General features: G+C 37.8%; 1 protein-coding gene across 1 annotated transcript in view; it reads left to right on the top strand.

Moving 5' to 3' along the window:
* LOC123765498 (protein DENND6A) overlaps positions 1 to 19,308 on the top strand; it is a 38,517-nt gene extending 19,209 nt beyond the window's left edge. The window contains exons 2-11 of the mRNA XM_045754123.2: positions 4,824 to 5,021; positions 7,184 to 7,264; positions 9,252 to 9,437; positions 12,359 to 12,475; positions 12,896 to 13,026; positions 14,036 to 14,220; positions 15,607 to 15,716; positions 16,157 to 16,324; positions 16,502 to 16,714; positions 17,773 to 19,308. Coding sequence (XP_045610079.1) covers positions 4,824 to 5,021; positions 7,184 to 7,264; positions 9,252 to 9,437; positions 12,359 to 12,475; positions 12,896 to 13,026; positions 14,036 to 14,220; positions 15,607 to 15,716; positions 16,157 to 16,324; positions 16,502 to 16,714; positions 17,773 to 17,964 — 1,581 coding nt within the window. The 3' untranslated portion in view covers positions 17,965 to 19,308. The remainder of the gene's footprint in view (positions 1 to 4,823; positions 5,022 to 7,183; positions 7,265 to 9,251; positions 9,438 to 12,358; positions 12,476 to 12,895; positions 13,027 to 14,035; positions 14,221 to 15,606; positions 15,717 to 16,156; positions 16,325 to 16,501; positions 16,715 to 17,772) is intronic.
* Positions 19,309 to 26,305: the final 6,997 nt, after the last annotated feature.

Below are 26,305 nucleotides of genomic sequence, written 5' to 3'. Positions count from 1 at the left end.
ATTCTCCAACAAAAGTCATAATTAAGATTAGTATGGGGTGGATAACAATTTAACTAAACCAAATTACAACCCCGACTTTGCAAGACATTGAATTCTTAGCGGACGAATCTGATGATCCCCAAGAATAGTCATAGCTGACCCTATTTACACCAAAAAGAAAAGTAAGCAAGCAGTGCAGAAAGCTTAACGTTAGGGAAGACCACTCTTGTGGCAAGCGAACATAGATAGTAGTAAGAGCGTCTAATGCTTTGCACTGATTTAAAGAGTCCCACGTGGGGAGCTACTTGCACTAATCGCAGCACTTTCACGGGTAACGACGACTTCGAATAAAATTGAAGGTTTGAGAGTTTAATAATAAAAAAATCACATTCCAGTACCAGTTTAACATTATCAAATTATCTTCGTTATCTTTTTGTATGTAACTGTGCTTCCTCTTGGGTGTTTAATTTCGGGTATTTTTCAGTAATTCGCGGGACCGTGCCTGGTAAGAGGCTACAATAATCCTGTTATTGTAGCGGTACACAGCCGACCTTCAGGAACTTTTGTATTGTGTGTTCCACATCCATTGCTTTATTTGTTCACTGATGAATGTGTGTGGAGTGAACCATGGAGCCGTTATTTATGGTGGTACAGTAGTGAGAAAATCAGCAGATGGCTTGGTATTGAAATGTGCTAGTTTATAATTAAGATAAAGCTGATATAAGGCTATGTATGATCCTGGTATAGGTTTCCTGGCCGGCTGCCTAGCGTGCTCTAACACAGCGGCAAGTTGACGTCCTTGGGCAGATGGGAACCTCGCGCCAGTTTTTTGTTTAATAGCAAGAAACTTTTTCTGGTCGTAAACGTGATAGTCTCTGCCCCCGTTTCCTGGTTTCCCTAAATTCCTGCTTAGTTACCAACAAAATTACATTAGTTATTTCCATACCTTCGGGTACAATTATTTCCATACCTGTGAGGAAGAATTATTTCCATACCTGTCAGTAAAATTATTTCCATACCTGTGGGCTACGTAGCACACACACACCTGTGTGTGCTACATTCTTTCCACAACAGAAATACCCAAGTGAGCCAGATATGTAATATGAATGCACGAGGTTAGCAATTGCATTAGTAGTATATGTTTGCAGAGTAGCAGTGCAAGGGAAACTATACACATAGGAATTCAGTATTCGCTTGAATACGTGAGGAAAGAGTATTACATAAGCTTGCATAAGCAGGTTGAAGTATTTAAGGAAATTATCTAACATGTCAAGGAGAACACAAGCAGTTCATTAGAGAAATATAGTAGAAAAACTTGATCTGGTATTCACACCCTGTTTGCGCAAGGGACGTCGATGTGAGGGCGGATGTAGCGGTGGAGGGCGGCGTTAGAAGAGTACAAGTCAGAAGTCTGTTAATTTTAGTATTAAAAATAATTAGTGATAAAAACTTTATTTTTAATAAAAGATTTATCCATATATTTACCTTCAGGGGCGTATATTCAGTGCTGTGTCCGCGCTTCATACTATTGGAGTCAGCAAGGTGGACAGCCCGCCTGATTTCATAACTCTCACAGTATTTCCCATTTATAAACTTCCCTTCACCTATCATCTTTACTCAAAATATTTAAGTTAGACTTCCTCCATCATCTTTACTAAAAAAAAACCTAATGCTACTTTCTGTCGTTTTAGTTATAAACGCAGCAGGCTATCGATCTCTGATGATTATTGGTAAAACAACTATGAATAGTTATTTAATAAATGACCACGTTTGCATCAACCTTGTGAAGAGAGAAAAACTCGTACATGTAAAATTAAATGAATTTGCACTATTGTTGATTAATTGAAATATGCACAATAATGAGCTCCATTTGCTTAACATGATTTTGAGTTGTCCTGTCAGCTTCACTGTATATATATATATCAAGTATATCAATGGCATGGTGCAGTACAATAATTGTACTGTACCATGCCATTTAAATTACTTGAATTTATTATAATTAATTAACTATCTTCTGTCACTAAATATGGAGTGAATGCATTTTCTATGTAAGAATAATTTTCATATAATGTGAAGGGGCACAATCACAGTTGGAGTTTTAGGGGATCTTCATACATTAGCTGGAAATTACATTACAGTATTGCACTGAGGACAGGCAACTGCTGTGCCCTGGTATTTGACTTATCTAGCCTTGGACTAGTGATAATGAAGGTCAAGGAAAGGAAAGTGGAGAAAGAGAGAATAAGCCTAGCTAACAGGAGAAATGCTCATGGAAAAACTTGGGTCAAATTAATTAGCCATGAGACTCGTATAGATTGGCATCAATAGTACTGTACAGTACTTTTATTAAAAAAATACCTAATTTACCTGATCCTTCAACCCAAGTGTCTAACGCTTCTCGCAACTGAATATTGTACATATAAATAACATATTACTTAGTAACATTAAAATATTGTAAGGAAATAGGTAGAGAGAGGAAAGTTGAAGAACAGCTTAGAGGGAGGATGTGCGAGGTGGAGAGTGAGGAATAGCAGTCTGGTGAAAGGGAAAGTTTAGAAAATGGGATGCAGGGTAAACTTTGTAAGAGGGCAAAAGGGGGTAGAAATAGGAGAGTAAAAATAGGGAAGTATCAGGGGAAAGTGCCAAGCCATTACGACTATATAACACTGGGAAAGGGTCAGGATAAGGATTTGGGATGGGTTGGGGGGGTAGGAATGGTGCCCAACCTTGTGGACAGTCGGGGATTGAACTCCGACCTGCATGAAGTGAGTAGAAAGAGTTAAAGCAGATGTTAGAGTAGATAGAAGGTAGATAGAGGTAGAGCTGCCACCATCCACTCAGAATGTTTAGATAAGGAATGGAACTTGTTTCTATAATAAATTTTAGAAGTAAGAAACTATAACCATGTAAAACATAAAATTATCAAGTCATAATCTTTAGTTTGTAATCTTCAGAGTGCTCTCCACTCACTTTCACTTTATCATAAGTCAAGGAATGAATTAAAGGCCATAGGTTATCAGATTTAAGATAATTACAAAGTCTTGGGTATTATTCATTTATTATATATGGATAATTATATTCCCTTGACTTTCCCATATCAACACTAATCCAGAATCGATCATCACACACACCATAATCAAACTCACCAAGGTCTGTTGAGTATAAGTTGGTTAGAGAGGGGGTATGGCTGACAGTCAAGGAGCCCCCATTCTGGACAGGCCAGTGTAATATCTGGCAAGCTCTCGCCGGATCTTCTGGTGAAGAGTGAAGACCTTGTAGCTATCTCAGTGTACAACTGTACTCCCTAGAAAGGAGATGAGAGGGGTATCAAATAATATACACATGGAAAATACTGAAGGGCAGGCCCCAAATCTACACAGTAAAATAACAACATACTGGAGTGAATGATATGGAAGGAAATGCAGAATAGAACCAGTGAAGAGCAGAGGTTCCAATCAGAGCACACTGAATAAACATCAGAGGTCCATGGTTGGTCAACATACTCTCAGCAAGAATAAGAAATATTGCCAGAACAAGCATGGATGTTTTCAAGAGAAAACTGGATAGTTTTCTTAACCCCTGCACTATGCACCTGTTTTTGGCAAAAATTTCATGGTGTAGTTAAGGATATATTTGTGTTGTTTTAATAATGTTCAGGTAGTGTTAATGTCAAAATGTTTCCAAACTAAACTATTTTCATTTCAAAACACAGAGTGATGAAAACATTAAAAAACATTAAAATATTGCCTAATTAGAAAAAACGGACGACTCTCAAAACGACATTTGTTGGCTGGCGCAGTTGAGGGGGTTAAAGAAGTGCTGTAGCAACCAGCCTGTGGTGGATATGTAGGCCTGCGGGCTTCTCCATGCAACAACCTGTTGGGCCAAGCTCTCTCAAGTCAAGTCTGGCTCCAGGCTGGGCTTAGGGAGTAAAACAACTCCTAGAACCCTGTCCAGGTACAATCCAGATACAACTCCTAGAGTATTCAAGGGGGGAGCCAAGTTAAGCTCTGTCTATCTTACTATCACATCTAAACAGTGGCTTGTTTGATGGACAGACACCGGCAACCATCTGTAAATTATCAGCTTAGCAGAGCGCAAGTCACCTGACATGTGACCTCACCCAGCCTGTGAAAATTAGCACCTCAAAAGGTGTGCCTTTGCTATTGTCAGACCTACAGCCTGGCACCACCAAAATCCTGAGTGAATAACTATTTGTATCATTGAATATTTTAAATTCAGTAAAACCATTTACAATATGGTTACAATATGTGTTAGTGTTACAATATGACAAGTAATACAGTAACATGATGTACGGGACCCCTTGCATACCTATTGATAACTTAAACTTGGTAACTTCTGGAACTTATAGACTAAGTTACTTTTTAAAATGGTTGAAGTCGACATAAAGCTTATAAGAAGATTTGAGTATACTGCATAGGGTAGAGGATTTATCTACTATTTTCCTTCCCCTCTCTTGAGCTGCAGTAGTGATTGTCCCATAAATGGGTTCACACAAATACTTTTCTAATCTCTATACTATTACTGGGGTACTTGTTTTTGCTGGGGCACCTAGTCCATACAAAACTTTCTAAGAAAAACATCAGGTATGCTAAGTTACTATGGTACTTTTTACAATATAAATAGGTACAAATATGTTGAATCTGAAGGAATTGTTGCATTTTAGTCCTGTACTTTTCAAAAACATTAAGGTTTAATGCATTGTATTAAATAAATGATGGATGACCTTAACCAGCTGTTGGACATATTGTACAGTACAGTATATAATTTATGAATACAGTACTTATTATTTCATATTTATTTATTTCACCATAATATTGCAGATGATATATCCTGGAGACAGAGAGTTGACGGAGCGAGAGCGTACCAATATCTGCTACTTGGCATTCCCAGACAGCAACTCTGGTCTCATGGGCAATGTACAATTCCATTTCCGAATCCGGCAATGCCCACAATCTCTACCTCTACAAACCCGCACAGCTATTTACCAGTACAATGCTTCCTGTCCAACCAATATACAGGTACTGTATTATATCCCTTCTTAACTTGTATTTAATTTTTTTTTCTCCACTCAAGGGTACAGGAGTAGTACTTGACTAGTTGTGCTTGCAGGGGTTGAACTTCGGCTCTTTGGTCCCGCCTCTCAGCTGTCACTGTACTAGTGTACACATTCCTGTAGTCTTCTGACCTGTTCATAGATTGTTTTCTCTCCCCCCCCCCCCCACAGCTCATTTGTAGCCTTTCCCTACAGTACAGTATTAGATTTTCTCTAGAATGCTATCTAATTGCTATTTGCTCAGTGTAGGAGCATCACTGCTCTGCCCAGGGATTTGAACCCAGGTTGCTGCTTGTTTGTAAAAGAAGCAGGTGAGAGCACTGACCACTATACTGTACTTTACGTCAGTATGCTGTAAATTGTACTTTATAGCCCTTTGTTCTTTATGAATACAGTAACTTGTTTCAAACTTTCAATTAAATTATAATTTTAATTGTACAGTATTGTCATTCAAGTTATTGTTGTAATTCATATTATCAGTGTTTTATTTTCCTGTTAAGGTTTTCAGTATTCAAATATACAAAATTATGCATCAGATATAAAATAATTATTTAACAGGTAATTTCTACTTGATAATTTTAAGTCAGGTCCTTTATTAGTTATCAAAGTACCAGTAAGATATCTTGTATAGTAGTTTTAATTAAATTTGTTTTGAGTGTTCCTTGTAATTTCTTGAAAATGGCATTGTGTATCGAACAAGTTCATTCATTCATTGTGAGGTATGACCACGAGTGATATCTCGACAACAAAGCATAACTGTACTAAAATGTCAAGACTTGTCCAGATACCAGGGAATTTTCCCTAGTAGTCTTGGTTTGAATTGGTACCTTGGAAGATTTGTTCTAAGAGCCTTTTCTGAGCTATCCCACTCATTTCACTGCTAAGATAAGATTGATGTCTAATAGACAGGATCATAAACAGCCTGGCAAAGCTACACTATGACACTGGAGCCACATGTTATATCTCAGTTAGTCACTGGCAGCCCAAGAGGTGAATTATGCTTAGATTGCAAAGCCACACTTTTGGTCAGCCAATGTCCCTAAGCTCTGAGCCTCCATTCTGGACATGGGAGATGAGATGATCAAGCTGGAGGTGCAGACCAGTAAATCATATACCCATAGATATGCTAGAGGCTGAGCTCATCTATACATCAGCTGTGAGACATGGATCTGCAGCAAGATGGACTCACACAATAAGTCACCCAAACTAAATACTTTATTGTGCAAGTAATCCTAAAACACCACAGCAATTCATAATATTCACTAACCCTGAACAATGAATGAGCATAAGAATGTCCTATTCCTGTCTGGAATAGGGCAGATACAGAAAACACCCGTCTCTGTTAAATAGAAGGAAAAGAAAAGTTGAGAAACTGTAAAGCACAATCCCACAGATGCAATCTTTCCTCACTGGCTAAGTAACCAAGACTCAACCCATTCGTCATGCCTCTTATAATAAACAGGGCAGCTGTCAGATTGACATTTGGTCATTCTGTCATTCCAAAACTGAATGTGATAGGTTCCAACAATGTCATTTGCCACAGAGTGGGAAGTCAACTGACAGAGGGCAGGTAACTCTGCTAGTTATTCATTCTAACTCTTTCATGCCAATACACAGGGATTTTCTAATGGACTCTCAGCTCAGGCGGGCCATCATTAGGAAATTGATGTACAGTGTACATTTCACATTACTAACCAAGGTTCTTGCTTCATGCTGGTTACCTTTAACTTTTATATATGCAGAACACGGGTAGCCAACTTCCCCATTATTAAACACTTTTTCAGAAATGGTGCAGATAGATAATTTGCTAGATTTACACTTGGGTGAAATTTTTTCCTTTCCTGTAGTGAAAGAGGGTAATATTCTATTAAAAGGTGAATAATATTAAATCTTTGGAGTTAATCTTCGTATCCGATGGCAAATGTTTTACATGACTTCTTTCAGGTCAGTCATATGTAATTCTCTACTTTTGTGGCACTTTTTATATTACTGTACAGTACAGTACTATGAATGATTGCTTAAAGCAGTATTGTGTTAACTTAATTTTCCCTAACTGCATAAATGATGTCTTCTTGATCTAAATAATCTAAGGATATGCTGACACAAGTTTTAACCTATCATATACAGACAGAGGATGGCTACTTGTATGGGTATGTGTACTTCAGGCAGGTGAAAGATCGAACGTTGCGACGGGGATATTTCCAAAAGGTGAGCTCAGAATTTAATTTTCTATTTCAGTGATGTAATATTTAGGTTTTGTTAACAGTTCATGTATTTAAACTAAACATCTATGTGCACTGCACTACATGCTATGTTGCCATTTGTCCTATTTAAAAAAAAATTAATAAAAAATAAAGTTGTTTCTGATCTGGTAAAAAATGTAACGTGTAAATTTTCCGAGTCATACTGCTTCAGTGTAAATGTCACGAAAGCAAAATTGTCAAAGTTGGTTCAGTACTTTTAAGTAAGCCATTACTTACCAATGCATTGTCTGTAGCATTTAGCAAGTCTGTAGCATGTAGTAAGCATTTACATACCAAGGTGGAAACCTTGGTATGTAAATGCATGACTGGATCACTGATTTTTAATATTTGTGGACTTCACACACATGTATGTTGAACAGACCAGTAATTTTATGAAAACAGTTTGGTGTGTGTTAGTTTGTGAATTCATTCCTGTCAACGGAATTGAAGTTGTATAGGACCATAAGTGGTGTGTAAATGTTTAAAATTCTTCTGAACTGACGATGGAAAGAAAACAAACAATAAATTGAAACAATAAATAGAGGGTAGGATATTGCTAAATTGTAAATTAACTTTCATCATATGAATGTTGCATGTGTGAATTTTTGGAAACATCGTCCATTATCCCTTACTCCATTTAGGCTTTACTTCAATGCCAAATTCAGTTGGCATTGAACTTAAAATAGCTTTTGAATCTGTTTATTCTTGCAAAAGTACATTTAGCAGCCCTTTTTATCTCACCATTCACCCGTCATGTATTTTGATAATTTGTCCGTATACAGTTCAGTATACAGTGTGTGTTTCTTAATTTACCTATTTAACTAACCTCATTAACAGCAGTTGCTAACAGGTTCTCAACATGACTACTGCAAGATTATTTTTTATTACCATAATGTTATCTCAAGATGGATATTTTATAATATTTTGCATTTTTATATTCATTAATGTTAACTCATAATCTTAGACATGATTCTGATACTGACCTTGATATGACATAAATTAGTTACTGTGGATGTCAACTGAAAACATTACTGATGTCTCATTTTATTTGTGTATATGTATGTGTGTGTGTGTGTGTGTGTACTCACCTAGTTGTGTTTGCGGGGGTTGAGCTCTGGCTCTTTGGTCGCCGCCTCACTGTGTGTTTGTGTGTGTGTGTGTGTGTACATATACATACATATACATACATACATATACATATAGTAGTAGGCATCCATCAGTATCATATATACATATACATATATACACACACATATACATATATACACACACATATACATATACACACACACAGTGGAACCTCGAATAACGAATTTAATCCGTTCCGGCGCCGTAATCATCATGTGAAATGGACATCATAGAAAACGGATTTCCCCATTGGCAATAATGGAAATCAAATTAATCCGTTATACCACCGAAAAACATCAATATGATATGCGATGTTTTAAATAATGGAGCAGCCTACCTTACATACACTGAACAAACCCCTTATGACATTTTTTCTTCAAATTTGTTCAATTTTTTTATATATAGCAAACGGTTCGTTCAGTGTTCGGCAGGTAAGTTGCTCTGTTTCTTAAATAAAAAAAAATAAAAATTTTGAAAAACAGAACAAATGTCAAAAAGGTTCGTTCGGTGTTCGGCAGGTAGGCTGCTCCATGTTTCTTAAATAAAAAAAAATAAAAAACAGTTGAAACAATTTGAAAAACGGACAAATGCCATAAAGGTTCGCTCTGTGTTTGTCGAGTAGGCTGCTCCATTATGACAATCTTTGTTTCAAATGTGTTCCATTTGTTTTTATATTTTTCATTTATGTCTCAATAATGGAGCAGCCATTATTGAGCCATATCTAAAGTTACAGATCAATAGGTTACAGCCATATGTAAAATAACAGATCAATAGGTTTTATTTAGAGAGAGAGAAAGATAAAACCATGAAACTAAATTTTTCAGAGTGTTGTCTTGCTGTCACACCTGCCATTGGTGTCCCTCTTCACTACAGTTCTGGACTTGGTAGCTCCAGAATATTTTGATACTGGGGAGGCCAGCCTAGAGGCAGCGTGCCACCACCTAGATCAGTGGCCACCTCCCACGCCAGGCACCATCCTCAGTCTGCCTTTATTGGGAACTCTGTTACAAGTATGTAATTATTAATGTTGGATCCACAAACCATGTTTTTTAGTCTGAAATGTATAAATAGGTTGTTATTGTTCCTAGAGGCACTAAACAGCCAGGTCTTTGCCTCCTTGTTACTGATAATTGTGATCTCAACTGCTGATTGAATTTATGAATTGAACTGATAACATAAATTTGTGTGGTTACATATCACATGCCTAGTTGGCTCTGACAAATCATCGGCTATTTTGGAAGAAACGCCCAAACCCTGATTTCCTTCTTGGGACTTGCATCATGTCTGGTGCATCACTTAGCAGCCAGTAAGCATGGCCATGCAAGAGACAGATACCATGCAAAATTGCAGGAATTTAACAGGAGATGGAAGATCTTAATTATGAAGAGGAATACTGTATATCCAAGTACATAGTTAACCTAAATATAATTCAGAGATTAGTGCAGTTACAAGTGCAGACTACAAAGACAAATGGCCTGAGGATAGGCTGTGGAAGTAGAGCTCTCAAAATTGTCAACAGGTAGTCAATATGTAATGTTTGAGGATGAATTGAAAATGATTTTTTAAGTATAATTTTACATTTTGCAGAGTTAGTTTAGTTCATTTATTATGCACCCCATACCCATCTTGTGGACAGTAGTGTAAAGGGTTACAGAGGTATATAATGGGCTCAGGGACTGAACCCCACAATTCATTTAGCCAAGCAAGTTTCAATCTTGACGAGCTAGTTACAAAATTCAATGCACAACGTCACATCAACAATGGGCACAAAGAAGTAAGAAATTAAGTACCGTACGTAAACGGGAATAGTCCACACTGTCTGGTTGGCAGTAGTGTGGCTAAAGTGATCCTGATATTTAAGCAAAGGTACAGATTCCTTGCTGTGACCTACCATCTGATTAACCTGATACACATGGGGAGCTATCTTGAGGTCATCTTGAGATGATTTCGGGGCTTTTTAGTGTCCCCGCGGCCTGGTCTTCGACCAGGCCTCCACCCTCAGGAAGCAGCCCGTGACAGCTGACTAACACCCAGGTACCTATTTTACTGCTAGGTAACAGGGGCATAGGGTGAAAGAAACTCTGCCCAATGTTTCTCGCTGGCGCCTGGGATCAAACCCAGGACCACAGGATTACAAGTCCAGCGTGCTGTCTGCTCGGCCGACCGGCTCCCTAATAACTAATTGAGACTATAATGGTGAATTCAATGAGAAAATACCTCGACACATATGCACATATAAAGGACTCGGCATGGTTTCTTGTGAGAACACCCTTGTCACAAATCTACTCTCCTACTTATTTGAGACAGTTGACAGCTATAAAAATGATGTGTACTTGACCTTAGTAAGACCTTTGACACTGTTTTCCAAGAGATCATGAGGAAAGTCGAGGCCCAAAGCATTGGAAGTAATGCTCTCAATTGGATCAGGCCTGGTTGAAGGATAGGAAGTAGAGAATTAACATCAATGGAAAGGGGTGAAAGAGGAGTGTAGAAATATTGCTAGTGGTGTGTTCTCCAGGGCTCTTTTTAGGGTTCTTGTTTTTCATATGTCAATAACCTAGATGTTAGGGGTGAACAGAAATATCAGCAAGCTTGTGATTGACTCAAAAGTATAAGGAGTACAGTAGTTAAAATAAAAATGAGGACTGGAATTCCAGAAAGACCTTATCACATTGCATAATGTGGCAGATACAGTTCAGTTTTAATAAGTGCAAGGTCCTGAACATGGGAAATGGAACTGGCACTGTCTACCAGAACAATGATGCAGATTTTGGCAATTCAAGTTGTGAAAGAGACTTGGGTGCGGTGATTGGCACTGACCTGAGACTTAAACATGTGTTTAAACATGTTTAACAAAGAAAATAGAATGCTTGAATTTAATACTGGTAGCATTTGCAATAAATGCACGAACATTGACCTCCAATTATATTTGGCACTAGTGATTCCCTACTTAAACCATACCATCACATACACTATGAAAATCATAATAATGTGATATATCTATGAGAAAATCATCCACTCCTGGTGACTATTACAGATCAGACAATAATTACCTCATGAAAATCCAACATAGGGTTACTAGACTTATTATTGGTGTTTAGGACCTCCCATCTGAGGAGAGGTTAAGCAAGCTCGGTCTACATTCCCTGGAGAGGCACGAGGCGAGGGAAGACATGACCAAGGTCTTCTAATGGATGAGAGGCATCACCAAGAGGGAAAAATGAACACAGTCTTGAAACTATCAGACCAGGTCAGCACCTGTAACAATGACTATAACCTGGAAGCATTCATATTCAGGCAGTATTTGAGAAAGTACTGGTTTGGTTATAGGGCAGTAGATGAGTGGAATAGGTTGCTGGCCAACATCATTGAGGTAAGTGATATAGCGAGCTTTGAAAAGTAGGCTTGGTACCCTCTAGACCCACTCCTCATTGGGGAGGAGTGGGTCTAGAGGGGCACCACCCAGAATGAGTCAACAAGCCTGCTGTGATGACTCCTACCTATGTTGTTTTTCTTGAAGTTAAGAATAATACAGACTTCAAAGGGTTAGTTGTTTGCAGTTGCTTAGCATTTTAAACATTAGTTATAGTATCAGAATTGTTATTAAAAGCTATTTCTGATGCAAATTTACACTGCTGCCAATATTCCTTCAAGAGTATTATCATTCATTTGACCCTATTTACATTCATTGTTACATAGAAACTATTGAATATCATAAATTAAATATAATCTTCAATAATTGAAATCATTATAGGGTATAATAATTTATTGCAAATGTATTTAGAAAATAAGTACACTGACTTGGTATGGTTCAGTTCCTGAGCCTGTTATGTGCCTCTATAACCTATTCCACTATACAATATCCAAAGGAATGTAAATTAGCTAACAAATAATATCCCTGAATTTCTCTCTTAATTACATCCTTTTTCAGGTACGAATACCAAGTCGCCAAGACAAGCCCGGGGCATCAACTCTGACGCCTTCTTCCCCTCATCACACTTCACCTGGTCCTCTCACAGTCCTTGTACCGACTCCTCATGAGACAGAGGTAATGTGTGTTTTCTCATCAGACATTAATTTTTAATATAAAGTAAGATATCTTTATTCGTAGACAAGCGACACGCGCTAAAAGAATCTTTACCCAAATGCGTTGATTTAGTCCTTCCTAGTCGGAGCACTAAGAAATCTAAATTGTGCTTACCTTTTTATCTGTATCAGTAGACCTCTTATGTGAAGTATGTTACTATGCTCTGGCTGCCTTAGTGATTAAACATGTGTGGGTACCAATAATGTATACAAAAGAAGCATATATATACTTCACGATTTCATGGAACTATATTTTTTAAAGTTAAACTCGATATTTACTCATTAAATATAAAATTACAACAAGATAATTTTTAAATATTACTATTATTTTTCAGCAATTTCACTGGTTAGCAAATTGTTTTATGAAGTAATTTGTTTACAGGCATTCCGTGTGCTGGCGCCAGTGTTACCACACTTGAACCTCTTGTGGGAGTTAGTGTTAACAGCTGAGCCTTTGGTGGTGATGGCAATGTCTCCAACAACCGCTGCCAATGCTGTACAAACACTAATCAGGTTAGTAGCATTATTAGTGAAGGTGAAGGAAAGACCCAGTATATGTGCAAGTGTATTGAAACAAATTTTTGGATGTAACCTGCATACTTTCTCAAGGTGCTGTATACAATGTTCTGGAGAACATTGTATACAGTATTCCTTCACCTTCTTTCAAGCACTGCAGCATTGAAGTTTCTCAGTAATATTAGTTTTGAAGTAAGCGAGAAGTCACCAGCTCCTGTAGTTATATATGTACTGTAGTGTGGTTCGCTCCAAATGCTTCAGCGAGTAACTTGGAAGTGTAAGAGTTTCCACTATTCTGGATGTATATATAAGAACTTAAATGAGAACTTAAAAATGGTTGATGTAAGGTGTGGATAATCACAACATTGGAAAGTAACTGTCTTCCATCAAAGCCAACATAATTTCCTCATTAACTTTTATATCATTATTAATTTGCTCACTTAAAATAGTTGCAATAAATATACATTCTCATTTCACCAATATTGCAATATTATTTTACATTAATGTTTGGTTGAAAGTTCCTTCAGTTAAAGAAATTCAGAAACTTGAGACAGTCTTAAATAAAACAAGTGCACATAAATCATTTGTGGCCATTTTTGTTCGTGTTGACTTAGGATATATTTTTGTTTTATTTGGTTTGTGTGTAAATATACTTTAATTCATATTGGTAAAGTTTGTGTAATGTTATTTTTGTGCATAAAAGTACCTAGTTAAAAGTAATTGCTTATTAATGGGTAGTAACCCTTTGAGATTGCCACTAAACTAAACAGCTGCCTTAGTGATAAAAAATACATGTACAAAAATAAAAATGAAAATTTATTCTTTTCGAATAAGAATTTAAAATTACTTTCTAATTAGAAAATAAGGTTAAATATGTTTCATTAATCACATAATGTTTTGATTATTTTATACTGTATTATGCATTAATTAAGACACACACTGCTTTGTGAATGTAATATTCTTTCATGTCATGTATTTGGTATTAAATTAAATGTTTTTTCTTCAGCCTTATCACTCCTCTGAAATTTAGTGGTGACTATCGGCCATTCTTTACCATCCACGACTCTGAATTTAAGGAGTATACCACGCGCACTTCAGCGCCACCTAACGTCATTCTTGGAGTTACGAATCCATTTTTTGCCAAAACTCTGCAGCACTGGCCACATATAATAAGAATTGGAGATAATTCAGGTTAGTATCAAGGTTGAGTAAATACTGTACATTGATAATTAGAGATAGTAGCAATTAGTCATTAGCTTTACGCAAGTTGGTATCCACTTGTTAATACATGTTTACTTAGCTCATCGGATCTGTTGCTCACCATGAACAAATAGATGTACTGTAGTATGGTCAGAGCTGTACAGAGATTGGTTCAACAGAGGTTCTTTAGACTTGGGTATTAGATGAGTATTAGATTCAATAGGTAACTTTTCCAAATGCCTTGGTGCCTTGTATTAATATTATTGCTACACATGAAGTTCACTGCCATGTGTGATTTGCCCATACTAGCAAGTCTTTCCTCTTGCATAATGTCTTCTTATTTGAAGTCTAGAGAGTTTTTATATTAATATTATGAATTTTTACTTGTTTTAAATTTGTGAATAATTTGTTGACTTTATGCTAGCCGATTTCTTTCTTTTTAGGGAAGTTAATACAGGGATAGCTTCAAATATGCATTCATTATGTGTGTAACAAGGATTTGGAATGAAACCTGAATTTTAGCCCATGGCACAGTACCCATACAATACCTTGTAAGGCTTTAACTTCTCGAATGAAGTGGGTTTTAAATATCAATAATGACTACTTTTTTTATTATTATTATTCAAGTTTGTTGCAATAAATATTTTTCTATTCATTTCTCGGAATGTTACATTAATGCCAACAGGAATTTAAGAAAATATAATAAGTCTTGTAATAGTTATGTACTTTGTAATTCAGTGTCAGGTTACTTGTATAATAATTTCAGTGATGGGTCATAATTAATATGATTATTACATTAAAGGTTGCACAATAAAGATAAACCACGTGTAAATGTAAAATAAACCAAAAAGATAAACCACATGTGAATGTCTCGTGTAAATGTCACATTTACATGTGACATTCAAGTCCTTTGAAAAGTGTGAGGGGCCCTTGGCCAATAGTGGGTGGCCAGCATAAGGGCTGTATTTAAGTACACTACAGTGAGTTAGGCCTAGTTACACCATTCAGTGGTAAATGTAATGACTTAGGCCATACACCAGCTCTACTGGCAAGCTCTTTAACTTATAAACCTAAAATTCACACACACATACCATGATAAAGCACCATAAATGTAATGCTGAATTTATTAATTGCTTCAAAGCACACTGTCCATTAAGAGGCTTATTCCATCTTTATTCTCATCTTACTTCACACTTATTCTTAAAATATTTATTCCATTCCCCTCCCCCATTCTTATTTCCCTTTATCTTTGGCTGACGGAAATCTTCCTCATCAAACTTTCTTTAAAAACTTGCATATGTCTGATATACGTGCGTGTGTTAAAATAATGCTCCACCATATACAGGTCTACAGATTTTTACATAATTCATTTTTCAGGCTCTCCCGGTACTCAAAAACATAAACTGAAGAAAGCTTCTGCCCTTAAGACGGTAGAACAGAAGCCTGGTGTATACACAAAGTATAAAGCTCACCTTCAGGCTGATAAGGTAGGTTGCTCTCAGAGCATCTTTCTTAAGGTCGGTGTGCTGTTTGGTTGATATTATTTGATTAAAAGCGCCCTGCTATATAACTACAACCAACAACAACTACATTTGGTGTAGTTGCTTTAGTAAAGTCTTTAGTACTGGCTAATGAGCGGTTGTACATATTTTAAATCTGATTATTATCCTGTAAGATCTAAACTATGAGGAATTTTAAAATAGATGCTAAAAATAATTAAATTGTCTCTGGAATAATTGCATATGATTGTCATTCATATCGAGAATTTCTGCTAAAAAGTAGTAGTACTATTACTTACTTTCATGAACTAAAATAAACTGGTAAATAGTCATTTGGGACAAATGATGTTCTTGTCTAAACATTTAAAGAATCTGTAATATTATATATTGTTTTTTAATTACTAATGATGTATTTTTTTTGTTTTAAGGGTCTTGTTAAACGCTTACTAAAGGGGGTGCAAACAGGTCGTCCAGTGGAAGTGCAGAGTGCGCTCTTGCGGCGTCACATGCTGGAATTAACACAGTCCTTTATGATTCCTTTAGAGCGATATGTGGCATCTCTTATGCCCTTACAAAAGAATATATCTCCATATAAGGTTCGTCTCTCTCCAACATTTCATTTACAGTAGTTTGCATAAAGTTTATGATTTCCATATTTATTTTGAAGCGGATTTTGATTTTGTCTTGTTTCACTTGCTGTCATTAGAGAAATTTACAAGTTGTTTTACAGAATTTTTTTTCACAATTTGTCTAATGCTTGGTTACTTATGCAGGCGATACCAAGTTTGCGCCCATTCAACCCTGATGACTTCCTGGCAACATTGGAGTTATATGGGCCACAGCTGACTAGTGGTATTCGTGGAGATTGGGAAGGATTATATCGCCGATTCTTTCGCTCAGTTAACTTCTCCGTGTGGTTTAATGCGCGTCATCAGGAAGTATCGGATAAGCTTTCCGAGTTACACCTCCAGGCACTATGTGATGCAGTAAGTGATATTTTCTTTTAAATGAAAATTTTTTGCCTTTACAAAAGTATGTAAAATTAGAAATTTCTATACAAAATTATAGAAAATTTTAAGACAACAATTAGAGCTTTAACTAGACTAGTTTGTTTACTACCTAAATTATTTTTTTATTACAAGTTCTTACTACTTGTTCCATTTTGCTATCAACTCCAGTTCATCATAATTTTCTTAATATACACTTGAGTAAGGTACCTGGCATTGCTCGGGTGACAAGCAACTCATTTTCACTCCACATTTTTCACTGCACACAACCTTCATCACTGGAACCATCTTCTACCTGGGCACTGCCAGATACTCTATCTACAATCATCATCAATAATAACTTCACTCACTTACACTCGCCACCTTCCCGACCCCTTGCCACCTTCCCGACCCCTTGCCACCTTCCCGACCCCTTGCCACCTTCCCGACCCCTTGCCACCTTCCCGACCCCTTGCCACCTTCCCGACCCCTTGCCACCTTCCCGACCCCTTGCCACCTTCCCGACCCCTTGCCACCTTCCCGACCCCTTGCCACCTTCCCGACCCCTTGCCACCTTCCCGACCCCTTGCCACCTTCCCGACCCCTTGCCACCTTCCCGACCCCTTGCCACCTTCCCGACCCCTTGCCACCTTCCCGACCCCTTGCCACCTTCCCGACCCCTTGCCACCTTCCCGACCCCTAGCCACCCTCCCGACCCCTCGCCACCCTCCCGACCCCTCGCCATCTACCCGACTTCTTGCCATCTACCCGACTTCTTGCCACCTACCCGATCCCTTGCCACCTTCCCGACCCCTTGCCACCTTCCCAAACCCTCACCACCCTCCCGACCCCTTGCCACCTTCCTGACTCCTCGCCACTGAAATGATGTAAAGATGTGTGCGTGCGTGAAGGAAGATAAGGAGGGTGTGTGGGGCAGGCCTGAGCATCGCTAGGTACTCCATGCGGTATACATACATACATTCATATTTACATAAATATTTATTTTGCATACATTATGCATGTTTTTCCATTTAATTATTGTGTGGGAAAACTTGCAGGATCTAGGTGGATGGGTATGTAGTAGGAGTGAGGTGGAGGTGGTGGATATGGTGCTGAGGCTGAGATCCAAGATGGCTGCTGCCAACTCCCTGTGTGTGGACCAGCACACACACGACAGACTCCATGCCCATTTACAGACACTCTTCATGGCCCTACCAGAGGACCTGCGTTCAGTGCTTCACGCTAGCTGAAGAATACCAAAAACTGGAAACAAAATTTTTGTTTTTAAGGACAAATCAACACGATGAGTAGATTTGATATACTGTACTGTACTTGAAGATTGTATGATGTAGATCATGTAAGCTTCTATAAAAAAGGTCTCTGTGAGATTAGGAAAACTATTTACCAAAAGTAACCTGCATCACTTTAAATACATCTGAAATCTCTTATGGTTATATTGATGTTCCCTCCATATAATTGCATCTGTTTATTTTTATGGTGTTGTTTGGTGTTCTCCATGTAGGGGGGACAAATTGTGCAGTAATAACCTATGGAAGAAATACTCAATGCAAACCTTTTCATTATAACATTTCTTGCCAGTCAACATTTTAATAAAGAATATATAAATCTTGGTTTACCAATAGCTTTATCTAGTATAGTGTACTGCCAGCATTTATATGAAGTAGCCAGTCAACACAAAGTAAACTACATCATACCCAAATGCCTCATATTTGACCTACTCATTTAGTTGAGTATCTGAGGAAATTTATATGTGAACACTGTTCAGAAAACTTTATTAAGTTTGTGAGGAAATTGCGTCTTACTCGAACCATATATAATTTGAACTATATCACCTCTTCCAAGATTTTTTATTGTAAAGAAATAGAGTATTAATGTGAAAATAATTAGATCTTTCAAAATTCTATTGTACAAGCAATAGAAGGTTTAGACAGTATAATGGTATATATATACTCAGTATACAGTAATATATATATATATATATATATAACATACCTTCACTAGAAACTTTAAAACACTTTGATGTATGAAAATCCTCCCTTAATTACTAATATGATTTTCAGCTCCAAGTGTTGTAAATCTTTAAGGAAATCTCCAAAATTTATTTGGGTTACCTTGCATTGATTCCGGGAGGCAAGGTCCTTGTAGCCCGGTCTCTGAATAGGGCGAGTACAGTACTCTAATTTTGTCCTTACAGCATTTTGGAGAGAAAAAATCCCCCTGTTCCAATAGTCTAGAACCAATGAATCTTGCTCCTGTTCATCTGTTGGCTATGATGTAGTTGACTGTACACTTAAGATTTTAGCTGGCCTTTATTGCAGTTTACAGGGCATTTAAGGTATTATTTTGACCTCTAGTGCCTTTCATAATGTAGCAGTAGACTGCCTGAGTGCAAAACATTTCAAGTTCATTATTGAAAATTGCTTTTTAAGTTATCCAATACACTAGACAATATTCAGTATCTTCTTAAATTAACATAGATCTGAAATTTAAGGAAATTTTTTCTTCTTTTTCTACTTTTCATAACACTAAAAGGTAGAAAACAAAAAAAGGACATAAAAGGAAAATTAAGTAAATGTGCAGTATTTTGATATGGGGGAAGTTGAAAGTATCAGATTTTGGGTGCAGTCATATTGCTCATCTCTTATGATAATTTTCTGATTGTGTATAGCATGCATATTGTAATATGTAACAAACTAACAGGAACATCACTATAAGAAGAAGGGGTGTGTCTTTATGAATAACTGTAGATGCATCTCTGGTAAGTAAACCATAGAGATTTTCTAGTTTTGTGAAATTGAATCCCAGGGATTTTGTTCAAGATCTCATGTATATGTTGAATTTTATCTTTAGTATATGTGCTTGTAATAATTTAAACCAAAGCTCTGTATGTTGTAACATTTTAGTGCCAACCTTTTTAGTTGTAATTATTACCATTTTTTTACATGTGTAAGAATGTGTTAAGTTTCACATTCTATAGTATATTGCATGTTTTTTTTGTTTTGTTTTTTACATATAAGTTCTCATAGCTATTTAACAGTTAAGACTTCAAAGAGTCTTTAACATCATTAGATTTCTGAAAGACATTTAATCTTATTTGAGGGATGAGTCACAAACCGTTTTGAAATGACTGAATGTTAAAGAGTTGCAGTCGGTAAAGCTTAATCAAGTCCCAACTTTACTTAAGTAGAGTCTATGTAATTCTAAGAAAAGCACGAACTTTAAGCCCCTTTTTCGTGTCTCTTGATTTAGATGCATTTCAGTCAAGTGCAGGACTTTGTGTAGGTGTAGAATGTCTGGTATTGAGGAATATCTGGCAAGGACAAGTAGCATTGTTTTAATGTGCTTTGTAACAAAGCAAATTACTGCTGGCCTGGCAGTGCAGGTTCGAATCCTGGTGGGGTCATAGAGTTTTTAAGTTATTTATAGCTTAGGGAAACATTTAAGTGTGTGTGTGTGTACTCGCCTAGTTGTGCTTGTGGAGGTTGAGCTTTGGCTCTTTGGTCCCGCCTCTCGACTGTCAATCAACTGGCATACAGATTCTGGAGTCTATTGAACTCTATCAAATGTGTGTGTGTGTGTTTATTCACCTAGTTGTGCTTGCGGGGGTTGAGCTCTGGTCTTTCGGCCTTCTACATACACGTGTGTGTGTGTGTGTGTGTGTGTGTGTGTGTGTGTGTGTGTGTGTGTGTGTGTGTAGAAAGACACACGCACGCACACACACACACACACACACACACACACACACACACACACACACGCAATTTACCTTACCACTTTGACTGGACGGTAGAGCGACGGTCTCACTTCATGCAGGTCGGCGTTCAATTCCCGACCATCCATTTTTTTTTTTTAACGAGGAAGAGTCATGGCCAGGTTGTGGGGACGACCGCCGGAGTACTGACGGTCTCCAGCCAATTCCCGAGTTGAGATTGAATAGTCTGGTGGTCATGTGGTCAGAATACTCGATTTGCTAGTGGGTTATGAGCTCCTGGCAGTCTAAGGTTTTTTATATCGACACAAAACCGTCAGTAATTTCAAAGCGTTATATGACAGAGTGCTGGGAAGACGGGTCACGACGAGCATAGCTTTCGTCCTGTAGCTACACTTGGCTAATTACACTAAGAGGAGGACAGCAAGAGACTACAGGATGACCTGGACAGACTGAAGGAATGGTCCAACAAATGGGTACTAGAGTTTAACTCAAGCAAGTACAAAGTGATAAAGATAGACTGAGGGAGCAGGAGGCCAAACACAATTTACCAGGGTTAGATAAGGGTTGACAGGGTAGAGAAGGGCAGATTATTTAACATGGGTGGAACACGAACAAGAGGACACAGGTAAAAACTGAGTACGCAAATGAGCTGCAGAGACATTAGAAAGAAATTTTTCAGTGTCAGAGAGTAGTAAATAAATGGAATGCATTAGGAAGTGATGTGGTGGAGGCTGACTCCATACAGTTTCAAGTGTAGATATGATAGAACTCAAAAAGCTCGGGAACCTGTACAACAGTAGATTGACAGTTCAGAGGAAGGACCAAAGATGCTGAACCCTTGCAAGCACAACTAGGCGAGTACACAGACACACACAATGATTTTGTGTTCACATCAATATTAGTTATGCACAAAAATATACAAAACATTGAGGCCAGGCCAATTACTGCCTTTCCCCAGGATGCAACCCACAACAATTGCCTATTTACTATTAGGTCAACAGAGGCTTCTTGTGAAAGGAAACCTGTTCCACTCAGAGAATCGAACCTTTAATCTTCGGTTGCGAGCTAGTGGCATAGACCACTGTACTAAAGCGTCCCTTTAGGTTATCCTGTTGACAGAAAGAAAAAAAGGATTATGGATGGGAGAGTGGTGTGATCTGGGTTGTCAATTCATCACGTTAAGTAATTTCTACCAAATTGTGTTTTTTCTTTTATTTTTACAAATCTTGCTCTTTTATTTATAAATATTTTTGAAATAATGAATTTTTATATTAGAAATGTTTTACCAAGCATCTATACATCTGCTATAATAATTGTACAAATGAGTTTGATATTTTGATTGAGGTATCCAGACCTAATGTTAGGGCACACGAGCCGACAACTTGTGTTTCTTGTGTTTGAGTGGGTTCTAGCTTCTCTTTGCTCAAGCATTTATATTGTCTTTTTCTTCAGAAGTCATATAGTGTAGTGAAGGAAGTGAGTACACCAGACAAGGGTAAAAGCATCTTCATTACTATGGATAATATAATGTAATCATGGCAGGAAAGGAAATCAGCTGGTAGAAGTGACATTGAAATGTTCTAAACATTAGGATTTGGATGATGATCTTTGACAATGATTTGTACAGCATTGTAGCCTTCGGTTAGGTGTTGGTAGTGCACAGTCTGTAGCTGAAGGAATGACATTAACTATTGGCATTGAGGACTTTGAACACCAGTTCAAGATTACTCGAGAAGTTCATAAAGGCCAACCTGTGCTTCAAAGTAAGTCATCAAATTAATGTTTTGTATATTTTTGTGCACTAATACTGATTTGAACACAAAATCATTGTGTGTTGTTTATATCTGAATATGCTGGAACATGTTTTGTATCATAAAATGCCTACAAAAAATTTGGTGATAAATGGTCAAAAAATGAGAAACAATTATTTGGAAATCTAAATCAGATCCAGCATGATATGACCTGAATTTTGAAGGTTGCAGTATTCATATAAATCTTTGCAGATACAGTAATGTAAAACCAATGGAAAAGTACAAACTATGTAATACTTAGTGGTGCAGTAATGGGCATACAAAAGGCTACTTGACTTCAATTAGCAAGTGTCACGTTATGAAGATGGGAAGGAGAGAGAGAGAGAGAGAGAGAGAGAGAGAGAGAGAGAGAGAGAGAGACCGAGAGAGGGAGAGGGAGAGACCAAGAGAGGGGGGGAGAGAGAGAGACCAAGAGAGGGAGAGAGAGAGACCAAGAGAGGGAGAGAGAGAGACCGAGAGAGGGAGAGAGAGAGACCGAGAGAGGGAGAGAGAGAGACCGAGAGAGGGAGAGAGAGAGAGACCGAGAGAAAGAGAGAGAGAGAGAGAGAGGCCCCCCTCCCCAAGACCAAGACCAAAAGGAGGCTGCACCATCAGAGGTAGGCAACTATAGGTATGAGAAGGAGAGAGGCTTAAAGAGTAGACAAAATACCAGCACTGATGTTAGGCCCCTTTGTGACTGTCCTGGTTCTCTGTTGCTTATGTAATGTGAAGGATATCGCTGCCTATTTTCCCTTTGGGCTGGACCTTCCAACTTTGTGAAAGTGGGAACTGGTAATAATGATGACAGTTTTGACTTTGGTCACCTTGGAAGACTTTGTGTGTGGAAAGTCAAATGAATACTATATCCCTTCCACTATGTCGATAGTATCTATACTTAGTGCATTATCACCATTTTGTCGTCAGTTCCATCTCTCCTTCATTACACACTCATCAAATGCAGTTATCTTTTTTGTGGAATTCTTTAGTAGATATTTAATTGTTCCTTCAAGGCTTCTTTAACACTTAAAAGTAAGTGAAATATCAATTGTAGAATGTGCAGGAGCTTTCTTACCCACAGGTTAAGGGTTCCCAGACAAGGAATCCAAGATAGAGATTATATTTGTATATGTAATATGTATCATGGAAGTTGCTAGTTGAGTGTGTAAATTTGTTGTTTCTCTCACAGTATTATCTTTATTGACTGGATCAATATATCTCATTCATAAATGGACTTTGTCTTCATAATTTGTCCATGTTTTATCTGTTTGTGTAAACCATCTGATGTTAGTTTTATAACACATTCAGTCCCTCTTGTTTAAGTTTTTGTATTGATTCACACACAGCATTTATATTTTCTCAATGTGTGTGTGTGTGTTGTGCAAATGTAACAGTATATGCATTGGATGTTTTATGTTGTTAAATTACTCCATATGTTTGCAATTAGAATATTTTTTTCACTTTACTGTATACAGTACAATACTCCACTTTGTATACTGCACTGTATTTGTATACTGTATCTTCATTTCGTAGTTTGAAAGTTTGACATGAGCCTGTAGAAAACCGTATTATATATTTTGAGATTTATAAATTTAAAATGGATGCCACCCTCCCACTGGTATTTTGTCTTGAAACTTGCTAACACTGCAGCGCTTACCGGTAGTTGGGAACACTTTCTCCATCAATGGTCTCTCAGTGAGCAGTTTACTTTGTCATCATTCTGTCCAGGTCATTTTTTTTTTTATTACAGGCAACTGCCAATTATTCTGGTATAACAGCCAAGGCAAAATGGGGAGTTTTGGGCTCATGCTTCACATTTTCATTTACTCATTGGGAGTTGAAACTCCCTGGAAGATTGTTTTGGATAGGATTTTGTAATGCAGAACCAACCAAAAATAATAAAGTATATCCGTTGGTTCTGGGTTGTCACAAACAAAAAACTGCTGTTGGAGTATAAAGGTGTTGCAAAAGTAAAATGACCTCTCTGTCGCCCTTTTCTTCCTCTGTTCATATGTAGGATAAAGGCATCAGTCACATTAGTTACTTTTAATGCTGTACATGTAATAATGTTTTGGAAAATCATCTAGGACTTACTGAAGTTATAACATTTGCAGTCTGGATGGTCACTTGAAAGCTGGTGGTTGGCCAAGTAGGTCTAATACACTTTTTAAAAGGAATTCCATCAGTATAAACATATATATATACAGTATTTTAATCTCTCTTAAACCCTTTTTACCTTTTACACTTTTGTACAACATTCCTATACTGTACTACTATAGAATACTTGGCATTCCTTGTGTCCAAAATCTAAATGGTTTGACTACTGTCTCGGGTCCTAGCCTCTTATTAGCATTAGCCATCTCAATGTTCAATGGTTTTTTCTTTTGAGCCACTGACCATTAAGATCTGATATTAATGGGCAAGGTTCTTGTACTGTTCTGGCTTAAAACCAGCTTGTGCTACAACAAACGCAATAGCAGCTCCTACCAGTGTGTTCAGTACAGTATCACGTGGTGAGTGTGATTTCTTACAAATAGTCGGTGTGGTATGCCAGGAACCATGCATTTTGATCTCAAAACCAGCCATTATTTCAAGTGATTAAATAAATTGGTAGTTGTTTTGAGTGCATACTATACAAAATATAATATAATCACTAAAGAACTTTGTGTATTTTAGACGAAAATTGCAACTAAAGTCATTCATGCCTTTTTTCTACACATTGATTTATTAATTAATACAGTATTAGGAGAAAGTTGTGCACTTTCATATCTACTATTTTAATTCCATACAAAATCAAATAGAAAGGAGTGAAAAATAAGTTTTTATGATATAAAAAATGGCGCAGTTAACTCAGCACACGCCAAAAGTTTGACTGAGCTTTCTATATCATAGAGTAATAAGTATTGATGAGGACCAGCCAATTTAATGTGTTTTCAGGTAGAATTTAACACACAATTTTGAATTTTATTTTTGCAACCTCACATGAAATGTATGTAAACAAATACATTTGTTTACATACATTTATACACTGCCTCATTACTCGAAGAAACCTGTAATATGATGTACTTTGTTAGAAAAACTGGAATATAGAACACAATATAAACAAAAGCATCGACTTTACCATTTTCATATCGCTTGTAAATCAATGGCAGTATGCATAATTTTATATTACAGTAACAGGATTAAATTGTTAGTCATGATGCACATAACCTCATGATCTACGCAAGTTATAGAATTTGTTTTTAAATCGGATAATTCTAGAGAAATATGCTGCTAAAAAGGGGCTGGGGGGAAACCTGTAAAAAAAAAAAAAAAAAAAAAAAAAAAAAGAGGTGTTTTGGGGTGTTGCCACTTGCCCACGCCCCCCCTCCCCGCTCAGCTCGTTGTCGCCGTGTGGGGGCTTGGTGGGCGGCTGCCGGAGTGTGATGCTCCTTGGGACAGTCCTGTCCTTTTCTAGCCTTGTGCTCCTGCTGCCGTCCTCTCCAATTCTGCTGGGCATCTTTTCCTTTTCCTTCTGTTTCGTTTTTCTCCCCCCTCTTCTCCTATCTGCTTGCCGTTTCCTGCCGACCTTTTGCTCGTTCTGGTTCTTCCCTTGGACTTCTTCTATTTTGACGCCCGGGTGCTTGAGGAGGCATACTCTTGCACCCGTAGAACTGCAGTACCCGACGTCGAGAGCGAGGGGAACCTTTTATTGTCAATCCCCACTTCGTCACTGAACCCGATCTCGACGGACTGTCGGTTTCTTAAGGTGGCGTTTGTGGGGCGTATACTCACGACGCACCCCTAGGAGGCCCCGACAAGATCGGCGATAGCTTCTTGTTGGGTGTCCTGCCTCTAATTGTGGCTCCATGGTGGGTGTGGGGGCACATTCGTGAGTGAATTCTTCTTTCGTCAAGATGATTACCCCTGCTTCGGCTTCTTCTGGTTTACCTTCTCAGGCTCGTGGGGTGGGCGACCAAGCCCCCGAGTCGGTCCGTTTTGGAAGACCGGGCTCTGTAGCCTCCGCTGCATTGGGCCCCGACCTTGCTCCTCCTTTGGCCTCTCTGACTCCTTCCCCTGGCTCCCCTCCCT

This window comes from Procambarus clarkii, chromosome 30, assembly GCF_040958095.1.
Source record: "Procambarus clarkii isolate CNS0578487 chromosome 30, FALCON_Pclarkii_2.0, whole genome shotgun sequence".
In the NCBI taxonomy this organism is placed as follows: Eukaryota; Metazoa; Arthropoda; class Malacostraca; order Decapoda; family Cambaridae; genus Procambarus; species Procambarus clarkii.
This window is presented reverse-complemented; position numbering and strand designations above follow the sequence as displayed.